At 61.2% G+C, this 17051-nt stretch overlaps 1 protein-coding gene across 3 annotated transcripts; it reads left to right on the top strand.

Moving 5' to 3' along the window:
* The first annotated feature begins 1706 nt into the window (after positions 1 to 1706).
* MYO1G (myosin IG) lies at positions 1707 to 16710 on the top strand. Of its 3 annotated transcripts, XM_036864119.1 has the most exons (22): positions 1707 to 1835; positions 3313 to 3521; positions 3702 to 3795; positions 4572 to 4737; positions 5013 to 5066; positions 5802 to 5897; positions 6152 to 6271; positions 6909 to 7133; positions 7227 to 7372; positions 7827 to 7941; positions 8107 to 8277; positions 8483 to 8553; positions 9602 to 9676; positions 9877 to 10009; positions 10709 to 10875; positions 11195 to 11402; positions 13195 to 13418; positions 13986 to 14130; positions 14837 to 14941; positions 15149 to 15262; positions 16217 to 16371; positions 16447 to 16710. In XM_036864119.1, the coding sequence occupies exons 1-22, from the start codon at positions 1744 to 1746 to the stop codon at positions 16601 to 16603; spliced, it is 3042 nt and encodes a 1013-aa protein (XP_036720014.1). In that variant the 5' UTR covers positions 1707 to 1743; the 3' UTR covers positions 16604 to 16710. The 3 variants fall into 3 exon arrangements, 2 of the variants coding, with proteins under 2 accessions (XP_036720014.1, XP_036720016.1); XM_036864121.1 differs by lacking the exon at positions 5802 to 5897; XR_005021288.1 differs by lacking the exons at positions 8483 to 8553; positions 10709 to 10875; positions 11195 to 11402; ... (4 more) ...; positions 16217 to 16371; positions 16447 to 16710 and having other exon boundaries at positions 9877 to 9965.
* Positions 16711 to 17051: the final 341 nt, after the last annotated feature.

The raw sequence follows: 17051 nt of genomic DNA, 5'->3' as shown, positions 1-17051 counted from the left end.
TCAGGTTTCAATGTCTCAGGTTTCACTGGAACAGCCGCATCATTTTTTTCACTTGTTAATTTAATGCAAACCCCGGGCCCAGAGGTTGGGGAAGTGAAACCTTGAGGCTCCGTGAGAACTCCCCAGGTACTCCTGAGCTTTGGTTTGGAAAACCCTTCAAAAGCACCAGCCAAAGAGGCAGGGGGTGCGAAGGGGGTCTTCAGAGATTGGGAGGATGAAACTTGACCAGAATTTGCTCAAGAGAAGCCCCAGGCCTGGCGCAGGGTGGAGCCAAAGCCTGGTCCCGACGGGAGGGTCCCCTCAGAACAATGGGGCGCAGTGCTGTGAGGCTTGGTTTTATCAGGCATTTGAAAATAAGCACTTTACTATTTCATTAGATATGTATTCGTTTTAAAGTATTTGAAGGAAAAAAACCTGTGCATATCAAACAATGTTTCAGAGTTTAAAAAGTGAGTTGATTGATGAGGACCTACTGTATAGCACAGGGAACTCCACTCAATGCCCTGTGGTGACCTAAATGGGAAGGAAATCCAAAAAAGGGGATATATGTATACGTGTAGCTGATTCACTTTGCTGTACAGTAGAAACTAACACAACATTATAAAGCAACTATTCTCCAATAAAACTTTAAAAAAAAAAGAGAGACTTTTGATCATGCTTGGTTAGAAATTTTATTCTAGTCTCGAGCTAAAATGAACCAAAAATTTTATTCTAGTCTAGACCCTAAATGTCACAGAATAAATTCTTTTATTCATTCAGGTAAAAAAAAAAATGACTTGACTGAAAGACAGTTCTTAAATAAACTAGCTTTTTGAGTAGAGAATCCCAAAGGTACTACACGGATGACTCAAAGCTGGGAAATACGCTGTCCTCCCTGTGCAAGGGGAGGGATGAGAGAGAACCGCCCCACGTCCCCAACCCGGATGCCATGTGGTCGAAGTCTGAGCTGGCCCGTCTGGCCACTTGTAAAGGGCCCGCCTGCTCTACTGAGAGAAGTGAGGCCACACGTCTGGGAGGTGAGGACCAAGGTGGGACAGGAGGGCTCCTGGTGCAGCTCCTGGTCCTCACTACTAGAGGGACAGGCAGGTGGGCCCCGAGGACACAAAGGACGCTTCTGGGAAACATCCAGAAGCCTGGACCAATGGCAAGACTGGGTCTCAGCATGACGAACCCAGACCACCAGCCCCGTGGCTGTGGCGGGCTAAGCCTGGAAGCTGGCTTTGTGGTTCACATCGCAGCGTGGTCACACTTGGAAGGATTACTGCCTAGGCTCCTGCCCCAAAGGCCTGGGTATCAGCATTTGTTCACCTTTTATCAAGGTGCAATGTACCTACCCAAAAATCCGCCTAGTGTTGAGGTCTGAGAGTTGACGGGTTTTGTGGCCGCCACCACGTCAAGAAAGCCCTCCTCACAGTCCTACCGGTGACTCGATGCAGCAGGGCTGGGGACTGCAGAGACTCCACTGCTTGGGGCGAGGGTGAGATCACAGAGGGTCGGCGTTTCCTTGACCGCCTCGACCGTTAGGCACGCCCTGAGGGGAACCAGGAAGCAGGGGTCAGAGCCCCTTGGGAGGGGACGGCAAGCAGGGAGGGCAACCCCTCCCTGGGGCCACAAGAACCCACTTCCTACTTCACCACGCGGCTGCGGGAGGGAGGGCTGGGCCTGTGCGAGAGCACCCCCACCCTGAGCTGCTCTGCACAGGAAGGTCAGGGCAACCTGGCCTGGGTGCTTCCCGCCGGCGCGATGGAGGACGAAGGCCCTGAGTGCGGCAAGCCCGACTTTGTGCTTTTGGACCAAGTGACCATGGAAGACTTTATGGAGAACCTGAAGCTCAGGTAGACCTCGGGCAGGGGCTCCCCTTCTCCCCATCCCCACCCCCGCTGGTCTCTGCCAGCCCGCTGTCTGGGTGACCTCAGGGGGACGTCGGGACAGGAAGGACTGTGGCCTCAGGGCCAGGGCAACCAGCCGGTGCTAGAGCAGGCTTCCCAGACCCGGGCCTCCCACACAGCCCAGGTGCCTCCTGACCCCTCCTCCCGTCAGGTGCCAGGCCCCCGGACCGGCTGGATGCTCCATCCCCCTTGTGGGGCTGTGCTGGGCCCTGGGGGCTCCAAGGGAAGTGGTCAGGCCCCACCCTGGGGGGTGCAGGTGGGCAAGCTGAGATAACACTCTCGGGGGCATGTGGGGTGCTTCAGGGTGTGGCTGGTAGAAGTGACACAGGGCCTTATTTGCCGGAGGGCAGAGGGCAGGGAGGAGTTGGTGGTGACATGGGGTGGCACCAGGAGCTGGCTTCATCCCTGGACAGCCAGGGGGAGCAGAAGGTGACTGTGCAGAGCTTGGGGACAGGTCCCACTGACCCCAGATTGCTGAAGTCAGGCACGGGCGGGCCCTGAGCCAAGGCCAGGGCTGTGGGATGGAGAGTCAGACAGGAAATGAGCTTCTCTTTTGTATGGGGCAGAGAGCTAAGCCTGACTTCACTTCATTCCTATAAACTAGCTTCTGAGACAGGTATTACCATCTCCGTATTAATGATGGAACCCTGAGCCTGGGGCCACACAGCTTGCAGATGAGAGAGTCTGTCTCCAGCAGGTCCCGGGTGTGCAGGGAGCCAAGCCAGGGAACTCCCGCGTCCGCATCCGAGGCAGCTGAGGAAGAGGAACCCGGGACAGGCTGTCAGGGGCAGGGCGGGTCGTCAGGGCAGCAGGCACAGGCGGGCCAGTGCTCCTCCCAGGGCAGGAGAGTCAAGAGAGGGATGATGGACACAGGCACCCTTCTGGGTGGCTAGGTTCCTGAAGGGAAGGGTCAAGAAGTCTGAGGAAGTGCCTGGGGGGAGGGTGGTGGCACCCCTCCCAGTCCCTGCTGTCTGGGTGGGGCTGGGCTGGGTCGCTTCTGCTTCTGGGTCCCCGCCCAGGTCTTGAGAAGGAAACAGCTGGAGGCCCCTCCCTCTGCCTCCCACCCCCGTCTCCTCCCCGTCCTCAACCCAGTTTCCCACGCTGCCAGCTCTGCCTTGCCCAGCAAGGCCTCGGGCAAGTCAGTCCCTTAATAAAGTGGGTAGTCATGATTCCCGTGACATCAGGATCCCCGTGGAGAGCAGCTTGGATCCCACCACTACCTTGTGTGGGGTGCGACTCCCGGCAAACGGCACCAGGAGGGCTCAAGTCAGCCAGCACCCCCTCTCCCCCCAGCTCCCTCGTCTACTCTCAGCCCTGCGGGTGGGCCAGGGCCCCAAGGCTTCCCGCCTGGGCCCAATGCCCCGGGACCTAGGTGTGTGTCCCCGAGGCCCTGAGCACTGAGGACTGACCCTGCCTGTGCCAGGTTCGAGAAGGGCCACATTTACACGTACATCGGTGAGGTGCTGGTGTCCGTGAACCCCTACCAGGAGCTGCCCCTGTACGGGCCCGAGGCCATCGCCAGGTACCAGGGCCGCGAGCTCTATGAGCGGCCGCCCCACCTGTACGCCGTGGCCAACGCTGCCTACAGGGCGATGAAGCAACGGTCCAGGGATACCTGCATTGTTATCTCAGGTACCTGCCCTGCAGCCAGGGCCCAGGCTCTGGCTCACAGCCTCCCTGGGCCCCAGTGTTTTCATCTGTCAGCGATGGGATGGGGAGGTGATTGGAGCACCTGGGAGTGGGGATGGGCACCGGGAGCTGGTTAAGGGGGAGCAGGCAGAAGTTCTGTCCGACTGTCCTTCTTTCCGGCAGGGGAGAGCGGGGCAGGGAAGACAGAAGCCAGCAAGCACATCACGCAGTACATGGCCGCCGTCACCAACCCTAGCCAGAGGGCCGAGGTGGAGAGGTGAGGGTGGGGAGGCGTGGGCAGGGGCCTCACGCCTGATGGGGGGCAAGAGACACAGGGGGGCCCGGCTCAGGCCAAGTTCAGTGGCTGGCAGCAAGGCTCCAGGTGAGCCGCAGCCCGGACCTCTCGACACAAGGAGAGGCGAGGCCCAGCATGTGGGTGCCCTTCCTCTAGGGACAGGAAGGGAGTGAGGTGCAGAGTGCCAACAGACGGGTGCTGGGCCCTCACCGGGACCCGATGGAAGTGGAAAAGTTGGCTGGCCCGTCAGGAAGGCCCGGGATGCCAGGCCGGGTGTCAGGGTTTGGGTCAGGAACCCGGAACCCGGGGCCCACCTGCCTGCCAGCTGCTCACCAGCGGGGATTTGTAGGAGCAGCTTCCTATGCGGGAGCCCCGGCTCTGCCTGTTGAGGTGGGGTAAGGTGGGGTTCGGGGCAGGAGTGGGGTGGGGACAGCGATGGAAGTTCCCAAGCACACATGGCTGGCGCCGAGGGTCCAGACCCAGCTCCTCACTGGGCTGCAGCTTTGGTCTGGGAAGGCAGGGCCAGTGCCTTTCAAGGCGCAAGGCTTTACAGGGCAACCGGCGTGAGCCCCCTGCAGGTGCCTTTCCCAGCATCTCAGGGTCAAAGGCCTGCAAGGGGCAGCGCAGGGTGAGGCCAGGCCCTCAGGCTCCCTCTCCTCCTGTGATGGGGAAGCCTCAGACGGGGATGCTGGACCCGGGCACAGTCCCCAGCGCGAGGTCTTTGCGTTATAGCCCCTCGGCCCCTCTGCCCCACGCAGAGTCAAGGACGTGCTGCTCAAGTCCACCTGCGTGCTGGAGGCCTTCGGCAACGCTCGCACCAACCGCAACCACAACTCCAGCCGCTTCGGCAAGTACATGGACATCAACTTTGACTTCAAAGGAGACCCCGTGGGGGGACACATCCACAGCTACCTGCTGGAGAAGGTGGGCCTTACTACCGAGACCCTGGGCAGGTGGGCCGCACAAAGGCCTCCCTCGGGGGGACCAGGCAGAGCTGCCCCACCACGCCGAGCCTCCCAGGCCTGGCACCCTGGGGGCAGGAAGCTACCTTCCCGATGTCCCAGCTTCACCGGGAGGGGCTCCCTCTGTAGCCAGATCAGCCACCACCGCCTACCTGCACTGCCCCGGGGGCTCTGGGACAGGTCCCCTGCGGGGGGGCCAGCATCCGGGCCTCGGTCCAGCTGCTCCTCTCTCCTCAGTCTCGGGTCCTCAAGCAGCACGTGGGCGAGAGGAACTTCCATGCCTTCTACCAGGTGAGCCAAAGCAGGCAGGGGGAGACCTGCAGGGAAGGCCTTCTGGTTGCCCCACCCACAGTCCCTTTCCCTCCCCTCTCCCTCCATGCCTTCGCCCCGGCCCTGCCCCTACTGCGGTGGGAGCTCCCTGGACATGGCTGTGTGTACACCTCATCTGACTCTGACGTGGGGTCCCCCTGGACGCGGGCAGGGCAGTGTCCACACCATGTCTGACACCGAGGTGGATTCTGGACACTGATAGTGTCTACACTGGGTGAGACCCACGGAGGTGGTGTCTCCCTGGACTCAGGCGGTTACACCATGTTTGGCCCACTGAGGCGGGATCTCCTTGGACTTGGGTGGTATCTACATTCTTTCTGACTCACCGAAGTGTGTCTGCCTGGACATTGGCAGTGTCTACAGCATGTCTGATCACTGAAGTAGGTCCTCCCAGGACACAGGCAATGTCTGCAATGTGTCTGACCTCTGAAGTGGGTCTCTGTGGACTCAGGTGGTATCTACACCATGCCTGACCACTGAAGTGGTCTTTCCCTGGATAGGTGTGGTGTCTACACAGTATCTGACCTAGAAGTAGGTTCTCCCTGGGCTCAGGCGGTGTCCACACCATCACTGTGCTGACCCACACCATGAATTTGTTGGGTCAGCGGTGGTTGAAGGACGTGTCTGTTTGTCCTGCGTACGTGGGTGGGGTCTTTGGAGCTCAGGGGCCTAACGGAGGGGTGTCGGGTCCTCCAGGTGCTGCGGGGCTGTGAGGACAAGGAGCTGCAAGAACTGCACCTGCAGAGAAACCCTGCGCTGTATAATTTCACCCGCCAGGGGGCGGGGCTCAGTGTGAGTCGGGGCAGGGAGCCCAGGCTCTAATCACGCTTAGTCCCAGGGCCCTGGTGCTGGTGGCCAGTGACTTCAGCAGGGCCCAGGGCGGTGTGCATGGCTCAGCGGGACTGGTGGGGCCTGACTCGGCAGGCTTTCAGTTGGAGGAATCGGGCTCAGCGCCGGGATGGGGGTGCAGTGGGTGAGCATGCGCACTGGGACAGGGGACTTGAGGCTCAGCGTGGCACTGGGGTGCTGAGCCCTTTCTCCCCCAGGTCTTGGACAGCGACGAGAAGAGCCACCACCAGGCGGTGACGGAGGCCATGCGGGTGATCGGCTTCAGTCCTGAGGAGGTGGCGTCCGTGCACCGGATCCTGGCCGCCATTCTGCACCTGGTGAGCCTGGCTGTGGGCTCTGCGGCCATTGCCCCATGTGGTGCCCTGGCCGGGCGCCTCCCCTGGAGGAGGAGACTGGCCTCTGACAACCCAGCCATGTTACTGGCCCACTTCTCCCTCTGCTGGAACTGAGTTGCTTTGGCTATGGGTTCCCACAGGCCGGGCCCTGAGCCGTGGGCCCTGAGCCGTGGGCCCTGAATGCCCAGAATGGGCCTGGTCCTTGTCTGGTAGATCAGCCCAGACTTAGCAGGCAAGGGCAGTCTGGGCTCAGTAAAGCTGAGCACATGCAGACCGGCCTTTTGCTTCTGTCACCTAAGAGCTGTGTGGCCTTGGGCAGGTTACTCAGCGCCTCTGAGCCTTAGTTCTCTCTGAGGAAGCATGAGGAGTGGGTAGCACATAGCCGGCCGCAGAAGGATGCAGTGGGACCTCTCACATGACGTTCGGGTGGGAAGCCTTGGGGAAGGCTCTGGCGTGCTCCAGGAAGCGCTCCCCTCTCTCTCTCTGGCTGTGTATGTGGTAGAAGCCAAGCTCTACTGTACCCCGCGTCCCTGCCTCCCCTGGCCCTCTGGGGGCAGAGGGGTGCAGCAGGCTCCTCTGAGACGCGGAGCCTGACTCTTCACGGTTCCCGCGTCACCAGGGAAACATCAAGTTTGTGGAGCTGGAGGAGGGCAGTCTGGAGCAGAGGCGCCTGGCGGTGACTGATGAGGTGCTGGTGGACCACGTGGCTGAGCTGACGGCCACACCCCGGGGGATGGTGCTGCGCTGCCTGCTGGCTCGCACCGTGGCCTCGGGAGGCAGGGAACTCATCGAGAAGGGCCACACTGCGGCCGAGGCCAGCTATGCCCGGGACGCCTGTGCCAAGGTGCCCTGGAGGCGGGGGGGCAACCTGGAGGCCTTCCCGGAGGAGACGGGGCCAGAGGCAGTCAGAGGCAGCTGGCTCCTGGCCTCTTCCCAGGCAGTGTACCAGCGGCTGTTTGAGTGGGTGGTGGACCGGATCAACCGTGTCATGGAACCCCGGGACCGGGACCCCCGGCGCGACGGCAAGGACACAGTCATCGGCGTGCTGGACATCTACGGCTTCGAGGTGTTCCCTGTCAACAGGTGGGTAGCCCTGCCACCACACCCTGACCCCGCCCACCCTCTAGGGCCGCCTTAGTCCTGGGGAGCTCGGCTGGGCTGGGGAGCAGGGCGTCCAGCGTCGGTGCCGGTCGGTCCCTGGCCCCAGGCTCGTGCCTTCAAGCCAGCCTCAGCTGTGCCGCCGTCCACTGGTGCCTGGGAAGGCAAGATCTCGGCTCACTTCCCCTCGCTGGGACTCCCAGATCCACTCCAGGGCGTGCGTGCTGGACTTGGGGGCAGGCGGGTAAAAGAGCAGCCCGGAGCGGGAGATGCTCCCCGACAGAGAGGCCACTTGGGGCGCCTGGCACCAGCCCCTCAGGCAAACCTCAGGGGATCTATTTGCGGGGAAGCCTGCCATTTGTTGCGCTCGCTCCCCATGGAGCAAAAGCCCTGCGGTGGGCGGTCGAGGCAGGACTCTCAACGGCCCCTCCGCCCCCAGCTTCGAGCAGTTCTGCATCAATTACTGCAACGAGAAGCTGCAGCAGCTCTTCATCCAGCTCATCCTGAAGCAGGAGCAGGAGGAATACGAGCGGGAGGGCATCACCTGGCAGAGCGTGAGTGCCGGGGCCCATCCTGCACACCTCGGGCCCTGGAGGGAGAGGCGTGGCGCTGGGCGGGCGGGTGTGTGCAGGGGAGGGCTGGGGGGAGCGGGCGCCGGGCAGGAACTCGGGCGAGAGGCCGGACGGGGCTCGGGAGCTGCCCTGCTTGCCCTCCCGCAGGTGGAGTACTTCAACAACGCCACCATCGTGGACCTGGTGGAGCGGCCCCACCGGGGCATCCTGGCTGTACTGGATGAGGCCTGCAGCACCGCGGGCCCCATCACTGACCGGATCTTCCTGCAGACCCTGGACACGCACCACCGCCACCACCCACACTACACCAGCCGCCAGGTGCCCCTCCGCCCCTGCGGTCGCCCCCGCCCTGTGCACCCCCGGCTGGTCCCAGCCCTGGAAAGGGCGCCACGGGTGCCATGCTGCCTGTCTTGGGAGTTGGGGGGTCCTTGGCGGTGGCTCAGCCTTCTCTGCAGGACTGTCCCCCCCTACCCCAGATCCCCCACACCTTCTGTGCCTTGACCTGGCCTGCCCCCGCCCATAGCTCTGCCCCACAGACAAGACCATGGAGTTTGGCCGAGACTTCCGGATCAAGCACTACGCAGGGGATGTCATGTAAGGGCCCCCCACTGAGCGTCTGGTCCCCCCCTCTGCCCCCTCCCCTTTTTAAGGCGCTGAAAATATGCCCTCACCAGATTCACAAGTAAAAAGCATACATTGGGGCTTTTAAGATAGCGATTCTCAGCCCTGGCTGCATCATAGAATCTTCTGGGAAGCTTTTAAAAAAATGCCCATTTCTGGGAGAGGGGCTAGAGAGTCCGAGGTGCAGCCAGGGTGGACCTCTGCTCCCAGCCCAGGGCCAGTTCTTATCACGCTTTGAGCAAAGCCTGCACATCAAGGTGCAGGCCAGCGAGGAGGAGCAGAGGGGCGAGAGGCTGTGTTTCTAACAAGCTCCCAGGCCAGATGGACACTGCGGGTCCTCGGGCCACACACTGAGTACCGAGGCCCCAGGTGTCTTCCAGGAGTGGCCGTGATTATTATTAATTTCCCTGCCACTCACCTCACCCCGAAGTGGATCTGAGGTGACACAGAGAGAGGCACAAGTGTCCAACGTGTCCTTCGCAAGGAGAAGAAATAAGAGTCCAAAAGACGAAGCCACCAGAAGTCAGATCCCATGGCCTTGAGCCTTTCTAGGAGCTGCAAGTGAAGCCAAGATTTTAGTGCTGAGCTTTCTAACAGTTAAAGGACAAGACGATGAACCTGAGGTTCTCAGTGCCACCGGAACAAAACAGACCCATGACTCAGGAGTTCCTGGTTGTAATTGCAATCGCCCGATATTTTTGGAAACTCAGTAGGCACTGTTCTGAGCTTGTGGTCTCTGTTGAGGCACAGAGAGTTTAAGTAACTTGCTCTAGGTCAGGTCACACCGCATGTATGTGCTAGAGCCAGGATTCAGTGATGCGACATTTGGCATCTTTCAGGAGAGAAACTTCTGAGGGCGGAGGTCTTATGTGATGAGAGGGAAGACAGAAAGGAGAGGGGAAGGAAGAGGAGCACGTGAGGAGGAAGGAAGAGAGGCTGACCAGGTGGGAGGAGGGGGAGGGGCACGCTGGGGGCCGTCCGAGGGCCCCGTCTCCTCAGTGGCCCTGTCCCCCCCAACCAGGTACTCGGCGGAGGGCTTCATTGACAAGAACAGAGACTCCCTCTTCCAGGACTTCAAGCGGCTGCTGTATAACAGGTGAGCAGGCCCTGTGGGCATGCATGTGGGCACCAGAGGGCGAGGGCCCAGGGGCTCTGGCTGGAAGGGCCTTCAGACACTCCGGTCTGATGCTCACAGACAGCCTGAGGGTCAAAGCTGAGGCCATGAAGCTTACAAATGGCCAGGCTGGGGTGCGGGCTGTCCTGGAGGGCGGCTGGCCATGCAGCCTGTGTCCACAGCACGGACCCCACCCTGCGGGCCATGTGGCCAGATGGGCAGCAGGACATCACAGAGGTGACCAAGCGCCCCCTGACAGCCGGCACACTCTTCAAGAACTCCATGGTGGCCCTGGTGGAAAACCTGGCCTCCAAGGTACGGCCCCCCAACCCCACCCTGAGCCTGGATCCTTCCGGATCCTTCTGTTTCCTCTCTGCTGCGAGCCACACCCCCTCCAGCAGGGAGGGACCAGCTGCTGCACAGGTTAAGATGCCCTGGACCAGGCGGAGGCTTGAGTAAATGCGGGGTCCCAGCAGCCTTCCCCTGGCCTCGTTGCCTCTTGGGGATGGGCTGGGGGAGACCTTGCTCAGAGCTTGGGTTGACCCAGCCCTGGTCCTGCCCAGATACGGGGTTAGCTTCTGGAAGCTGGGGCCACAGGGACAGGAAAGTGGCACGAGCACCTTGCAGAGCTTGGGGCACAAAGTCAGAGGGGGCAGTGGAGGGACAACAGAATATCCAGAGACTCAGCAGGGCCTCTGGGAAGCGAAAGGAAGGGCTAAGGGGCTTTGCTGCCCGGTCAGAACCTGGCTCTGGGCCAGCCTCCTGCCCGCACCCAACACTGGGCTCCCAGGTCCCATGCTGCCCGCCACCCCTCATCCCCAGTCTCCTCCTGGCCTCAGCCTTCGGCCTGCCCTTGGGCCCTCAGCCTCCCCTTCCCCCTGAGAGCCTCTTCCCCACGCAGACGGCAGCGTGGGAGGATGGAGACGGCAGGATGGAGACAGCTCGCTTGCTGCCCCTGCCGGGTGACTGTAGGGCCGTGACACTGGCCTCTCCGAGTGTCCTTTGTCCCCACAGGAGCCCTTCTACGTCCGCTGCATCAAGCCCAATGAGGACAAGGTGGCCGCGAAGCTGGACGAGGGCCACTGTCGCCACCAGGTCGCATACCTGGGGCTGCTGGAGAACGTGAGGGTCCGCAGGGCCGGCTTCGCTTCCCGCCAGCCCTATTCTCGATTCCTGCTCAGGTACGGCCCCTCCCCCAGGGGCGTGTCCTTGAGGGGTTCCAGCAGCGGGCCGCGGGTGCCCAAAACAGCGGGCGCTTTTCAGACTTCAGGGCGGGAGCCTGCACGCTGCTGACCTCAGGGCACTGACAGTCACCGAGGTCCCTCCTGTGACACACGGGGTGGGGCGGGGCGGGGATGGGCTGCGTGGGATCGGCAGGGAGGGTGTGGGCGTGGCGCTGGAGTAGGCGTGGCCTGGGGGCGGGGCGAGTCAAGGCGGGGCGGGTCCGCACTCCTCCCCAGGGTCTGGGACCCCTGGGACCCCACGGTCCTTCTGTGACAGGTACAAGATGACCTGTGAGTACACGTGGCCAAACCACCTGCTGGGCTCCGATAGGGCGGCCGTGAGCGCCCTCCTGGAGCAGCACGGGCTGCAGGGGGACGTGGCCTTCGGCCACAGCAAGCTCTTCATCCGTTCGCCCCGGACGCTGGTCACGCTGGAGCAGAGCCGCGCGTGTCTCATCCCCATCATCGTGCTGCTGCTACAGAAGGTGCGGCGGGGCTGGACGGCCACCAGGCAGGGTGTGGGAGGATGGGAAGGAGAGAGCTGTGCGTTACCTGGGGGGAGGGGAGAGATGGGTGTGTCCCACCCGGAGTTGGCGGGATGTGCGTGCACTGAGGAGGGCACAGGCACACTTCCAAGTACCGGGGGAGCCCCCGCTCGCAGGTGACAAACCGACACTGAAACTGACTTAAGCAAAAAGTGTGGATGTTGTTGGGGTCACCTCTGTTCTGTGGCCACCAGCCTCAGGCCCAGGTGCTCAAAACAAGACATTCAGGAATCTGGCTTCCTTCCTTCCTTTCTTTTTTCCTTCTTTTCTTCCATTTATTCTGAAAGATTTCAGACCTGGAGAAAAGCGTGCAGAATGGTGTGCTATATTCCCACACGCCTACTGCCCTGTGTCAACCACATCACATGACCAACGTGGTTTTGGGTAGACATCGCACCTCTATCCCGGTTATTTTGAAGCAAATCATTTCATTTATAATCATTTCACTATGTCTTTCCAAAGGATAAGGATTCTCCCACCTCTCCCCATAACTTTTTATTTTTAACATTTCAAACCTACAGAAAAGTGGAAAGATTCATACAATGATTACTATTCACCTGGATTGCTCCAATTATGTTCTCCCCTCCCCCCCGCACCCTGTCTCTGTCTCTCTGTCTCTATCTCTCTTTCTCCATATGCACATACAGATACTCACATACACGTATATTTGTATTTTTTCCCAAACCATATAAAGTAATGACACCCCTAAATCCTTCAGCAGGCATATCCTAAGAACAAGGTCATCCCCCTTTATAACCACACTGACAATAGCACATTCAAGAAGCCTGACACTGGGAGTTCCCTGGCGGTGCAGTGGTTTAGACTCTGCGCTTCCACTGCATGGGGCACGGGTTCCATCTCTGGTGGGGGAACTAAGATCCCGCATGATGCAGGGCATGGCCAAAAAAAAAAAAGAAACCTAACACTGATAAAATATATTCTACGCATCTGAATGTCTAATATGTAGGCCATATTTAAATTTCTGAAAGGGTCCCACTATGACCCATTACATTTTTTATTTTTTTATTTTTAAATGGTATGGTAGAGCAGTCTTTTTTTTTTTTTGGCTGCATTGGGTCTTTGCTGCTGCACACGGGCTTTCTCTAGTTACGGTGAACAGGGGCTACTCTTCGTTGTGGTATGCGGGCTTCTCACCGCAGTGGCTTCTCTTGTTGCGGAGCAAGGGCTCTAGGCGCGCGGGCTTCAGTAGGTGTGGCACGCAGGCTTAGTTGCTCCGCAGAATGTGGACCTTCTTGACCCAGGGATCGAACCCATGTCCCCTGCATTGGCAGGCGGATTCTTAACCACTGCGCCACCAGGGAAGTCCCCCATTACATCTTTTAAAAACCCAGAATCCAACTAAGGACGACACACTGCATTTCATTGTTACCTCTGTTATCTCCTGTAACACACAGAGGTTTTTTTTTAAGAACATGACCCAATACCATCACAGAAACAGGATTTAGAAAGTTCACACTGACTTGCTGCTGTCCTGTCCAGTCAATAACCACATGTCCCCAGTCGTGTCCTCAGTCTGTTCAACTCAGGGTCTATACGTTGCTTAAGTCTCTTTTAATCTGTGGGTTCGCTGGGCCGCTTGCCTTGTAGGATCTTCAGTCTGGGTTTTGATGGTTACATTCTCGGGGTGCCCCTCCATTTTGGGGTCTCCTAAGGTGAGGGAGGCGGGGCCTGGCAGGGCCTAACGGAGCACCACCTCCCACTGGCCCCCCAGGCATGGCGGGGCACGCTGGCCAGGCGGCACTGCCGGCGACTGAGGGCCATCTACACCATCATGCGCTGGTTCCGGAGGCACAAGGTGCGCGCTCACCTGGCAGAGATGCAGCGGCGATTCCAGGCTGCACGGCAGCCCCCGCTCTACGGCCGTGACCTTGTGTGGCCGCCGCCCCCTGCTGTGCTGCAGCCTTTCCAGGACATCTGCCAGGCGCTCTTCTGCAGGTACTCGCCCTCTGCCCTTCACTCTTTTCCACTCAGCTAGAGCCCAATGAACACCCGGACCGGGCCATCTGAACCCCTTGGTGCTAGCCAGGAGACAGGTGGTCCCACTGGATAAGCAGGAAAACAGGGGGCTGTGCACATCAGCTGGCTGCCCACACCCCACAGCCGCTGGCAGATTCCTAATGTCCCCAGCACCATTCTGGACATCGGGAGGGGATGCAGGCCTCCATCTCCTTGCTAGAGGCTTGCAGGGAGGTTGGTGGGTCAGAGCTAGAAGTGGGGGAAACTCCGCAACTGAGCAGGGCTTTGAAGGCTGAGTAGGAGTTCTTTAGGAGAGGTGTGAAGGGCAACCAGCGTGCTCAGAGCAGGAGAGGCCACCTTCCACTGAGACCAGGGAGGCTGGGACACAGCGGGTGGCTAGTGCCTGGCTGAGGGGCTTGGCTTTATCCTGTGGGGGAAGGGACATGAAAAGGCACTAACGTGTGTTCTCAGGAAAAGGGGCACAACCAGGAGTAGGGAAGGGTGAGGCCTGCACAGGGGTCCGTCTGACCACCTGGCCCTCTCCAGGTGGCGGGCCCGGCAGCTGGTGAAGAACATCCCCCCTTCAGACATGGCTCAGATCAAGGCCAAGGTGGCCGCCATGGCGGCCCTGCAGGAGCTGCGACAGGACTGGGGCTGCCGGCGGGCCTGGGCCCGGGACTACTTGTCCTCCGTAAGTGTCAGGGCTGCGGGGTCTGGGTGCCAAGGAGGGGCTCAAGGCTGAAACCTTGCCCATGTCCGCCTCAGCTGTCCTCTCCCTGGGCCTGGCTGTCCTGTGGGCTGTACCCCTCTGTTCCTGCCCCTGGCCTCTGAGGTTCAAGGGTTTTCACCCAGAACCAGCTAGCCTGGGCTTTACTCAGAACCTCCCCCTCTGCCCTACTCCCACTTGCCTTCCTGTGTTTTCAGGTCAGCACCCCCATTCTCTGGCACAGACCCCCCTTCTTAGGCACAGCCCCCTGACTCCATGCCATGGCCCCCCTTGGCCCACACGGGTGCTGTGAGCCGCCCCCTGGCCCCATTCTGCGGGGAATGAAGCCTCAGGGGCGCGAGGTTTGCCCAGGTGGGTGGCTTGGCATGGAGGAGCGAGGTCCCACCCAGCCCCTTCCATCTCTCAGTCTGCCCAGGCCTGGCGTGGGGAGCTGGGCTGGTGGGTGGGTGTGGAGGGCACAGACACGTGTGCCTAGAACCTCAGGGCTGCAGGGGGTCTGTGCGGTGGGCCTTCAGGGAAGCCAGCGTGGCAGGCGGACCCACCAGGAGGCTGGCGCGTGGCCTGACGAGGTTCTCTGAGGTCAAGGATAACTGTGCCAATTCCCTGAGAGTCGCTGTCAGTCAAGCATGGTCCCAAGACCCCAGCCCAAGCAGCCCCCATCTGTCCTCAGGCCACAGACAACCCCACAGCCTCAGGCCTGTTTGCTCAGCGACTGAAGACGCTTCGGGAAAAGGATGGCTTCGGGGCCGTGCTCTTCTCCAGCCATGTCCGAAAGGTGAGCAATGGGTGCAGGGCTGCAGGCCCGTGGCAGCCCCGGCCCAGGCCTAGCTTACAGGTTTCACAGCTGATCCTGCAACTTCAAAAGTAGTCAGCTCCAGCCCAGTCAGTGAGAGAGTGGCCTCAGGGAGGGGAGGCCACCGGCCACACCTGCTGGGGAGCCCCCTGGGGCAGGCAAGTGACCCCGAGAGCACCTGTCCCGCAGGTGAATCGCTTCAACAAAAGCCGGGACCGGGCGCTGCTGCTCACAGACCGGCACCTCTACAAGCTGGAGCCGGGCCGGCAGTACCGGGTGATGCGGGCCGTGCCCCTGGACGTGGTGAGCCCTGTGCGGGGGCGGGGGCATCCGTGGGGCCCCAGCCGGCCCGGTGTCCTGCTGGGCACTGCCAGGCCCCTCCCCTCATGCCTACCTGGGATGGCCAGAGCTTTCTAGAACTCAGCATCAGCTCAGGACGGCAACTCCTCCCCCGCCCCATGCGCCCCTGCTGAACAGCCTGCAGAGGCTTCCGGTTGCCCCACGGGTGTAGGGCCCAGACCCCCATCCTCGGCCTCCTCGCCCCCTCCTGCTCCACTCTTTGGCAGAACGAAATGCCAAATGGCCCCCTTGCCCACATCTGTGCCAGTGCCTGCCCGGGGGTCTCCCCGACCTGGGCCGCATGGACCTGGCTGCAGTGTGTGGCTGCCACCCGTGGGACCCGGTCCCCTCCCTTCACCCCTCTGTCCAGTTCTGTGACCCACTTGCTCCCTGGAGCCGCAGCTCGTATTCCCACAGGCCAAGGGGCAACCCAGGGCAGGGATTGAGGCTGGGGGTCCCTGTAACTGTCAGGGTGGAGGACCATCTGCTATGGTGCCCACGACCCGTGTGGCTATTTAAATGCAGTGAAAAGGAAAGAAAAGTAAAAGTTCAGCTCCTCAGTGGCAGCAGCACATTCAGGTGCTGGAGAGCCACAGGTGAGCAGTGGTGCCACGTTAGACTGTGCAGATCTAGAACATTCCATTAGGGCAAAAAGCCCTCGTGTGCGGTGCGCCCTGCCCAAGCCTCCCCTTTATGGGCAGGACCAGAGAGGGAGGAAGGGGACCTAGAGGGGACAGCAGGGCTGTGGGGCCTGGGGGAGAGGAGGGGAGCTTGGGAGAGGCCGTCGGGAGCGGGCGGGGTGCTGGGGAGGGGAAGATGCGTGCGGGCGGGCCTGTGCTCCTGGGATGCGGGGTGGAGGTGCAGGTTTGGGGAGGAGGGCCTGCCGCGCCCCTGACCCTGAGACCCCGCCCCCTTCAGGTGACCGGGCTGAGCGTGACCAGCGGGCGGGACCAGCTGGTGGTGCTGCACGCTCGGGGCTACGACGACCTGGTGGTGTGTCTGCACCGCTCCCGGCCGCCGCTGGACAACCGCATCGGGGAGCTGGTGGGTGTGCTGGCCGCGCACTGCCAGGGGTGAGTCTCGGGGCGCGGGGGCGGCTGCGGGGCTGCGGAGCCCTGCCCGTCCTGACCCTGACCTCCCTCCTTCAGGGAGGGCCGCGCCCTGGAGGTCCGCGTCTCCGACTGCATCCCCCTGACCCAGCGCGGGGCTCGGCGCCTGGTCTCCGTGGAGCCCAAGCCGGAGCAGCCAGAGCCGGATTTCCGCTGCAGCCGCGGTGCCTTCACCCTCCTGTGGCCGGGCTGCTGAGCTGGCCTACCGCCTGCACCGGGGCTTGGCCGAGGGGTTCTCCACCCGCACCCACACCGGGGAAAGATCACAGTCTCGCTGTGCAATAAAGGACGCTGAGTCTGTGATGGGCGTAGGCTTGTGTCCGGGGATGGACAGTCTCCAGCCACCGCCGATTTGGCAAATGTCACCCCAGTGTCCTCTGCTGACCCCTGCATCCAAGGCTGCCCCTCTTGGGTTTCTGAATGTCCCCCGAGCCTTGGTCTCTTTCTCTCTCCTCCCCTCCTGTAGGACTCCATTGTTCCTGTTGGGCCACTGGGGAAGCTTGGGGGTCCCAGGGCCGTCTTGGGACGGACGGGGCTTGGGCAGAGCACACACTGGGGGCACACACTGTCCCAGCTGCTGTCTGTGTCGGTGCTGGGTATGGGCATCCCACGGCCTGGGAACCCTACCTCTGGGACACCGGTAG

The sequence above is a fragment of the Balaenoptera musculus genome, chromosome 9 (genome assembly GCF_009873245.2).
Source record: "Balaenoptera musculus isolate JJ_BM4_2016_0621 chromosome 9, mBalMus1.pri.v3, whole genome shotgun sequence".
NCBI lineage: Eukaryota > Metazoa > Chordata > Mammalia > Artiodactyla > Balaenopteridae > Balaenoptera > Balaenoptera musculus.
Note: the sequence above shows the minus strand (reverse complement) of the source record. Positions and strands in the feature narration are given on the sequence as shown.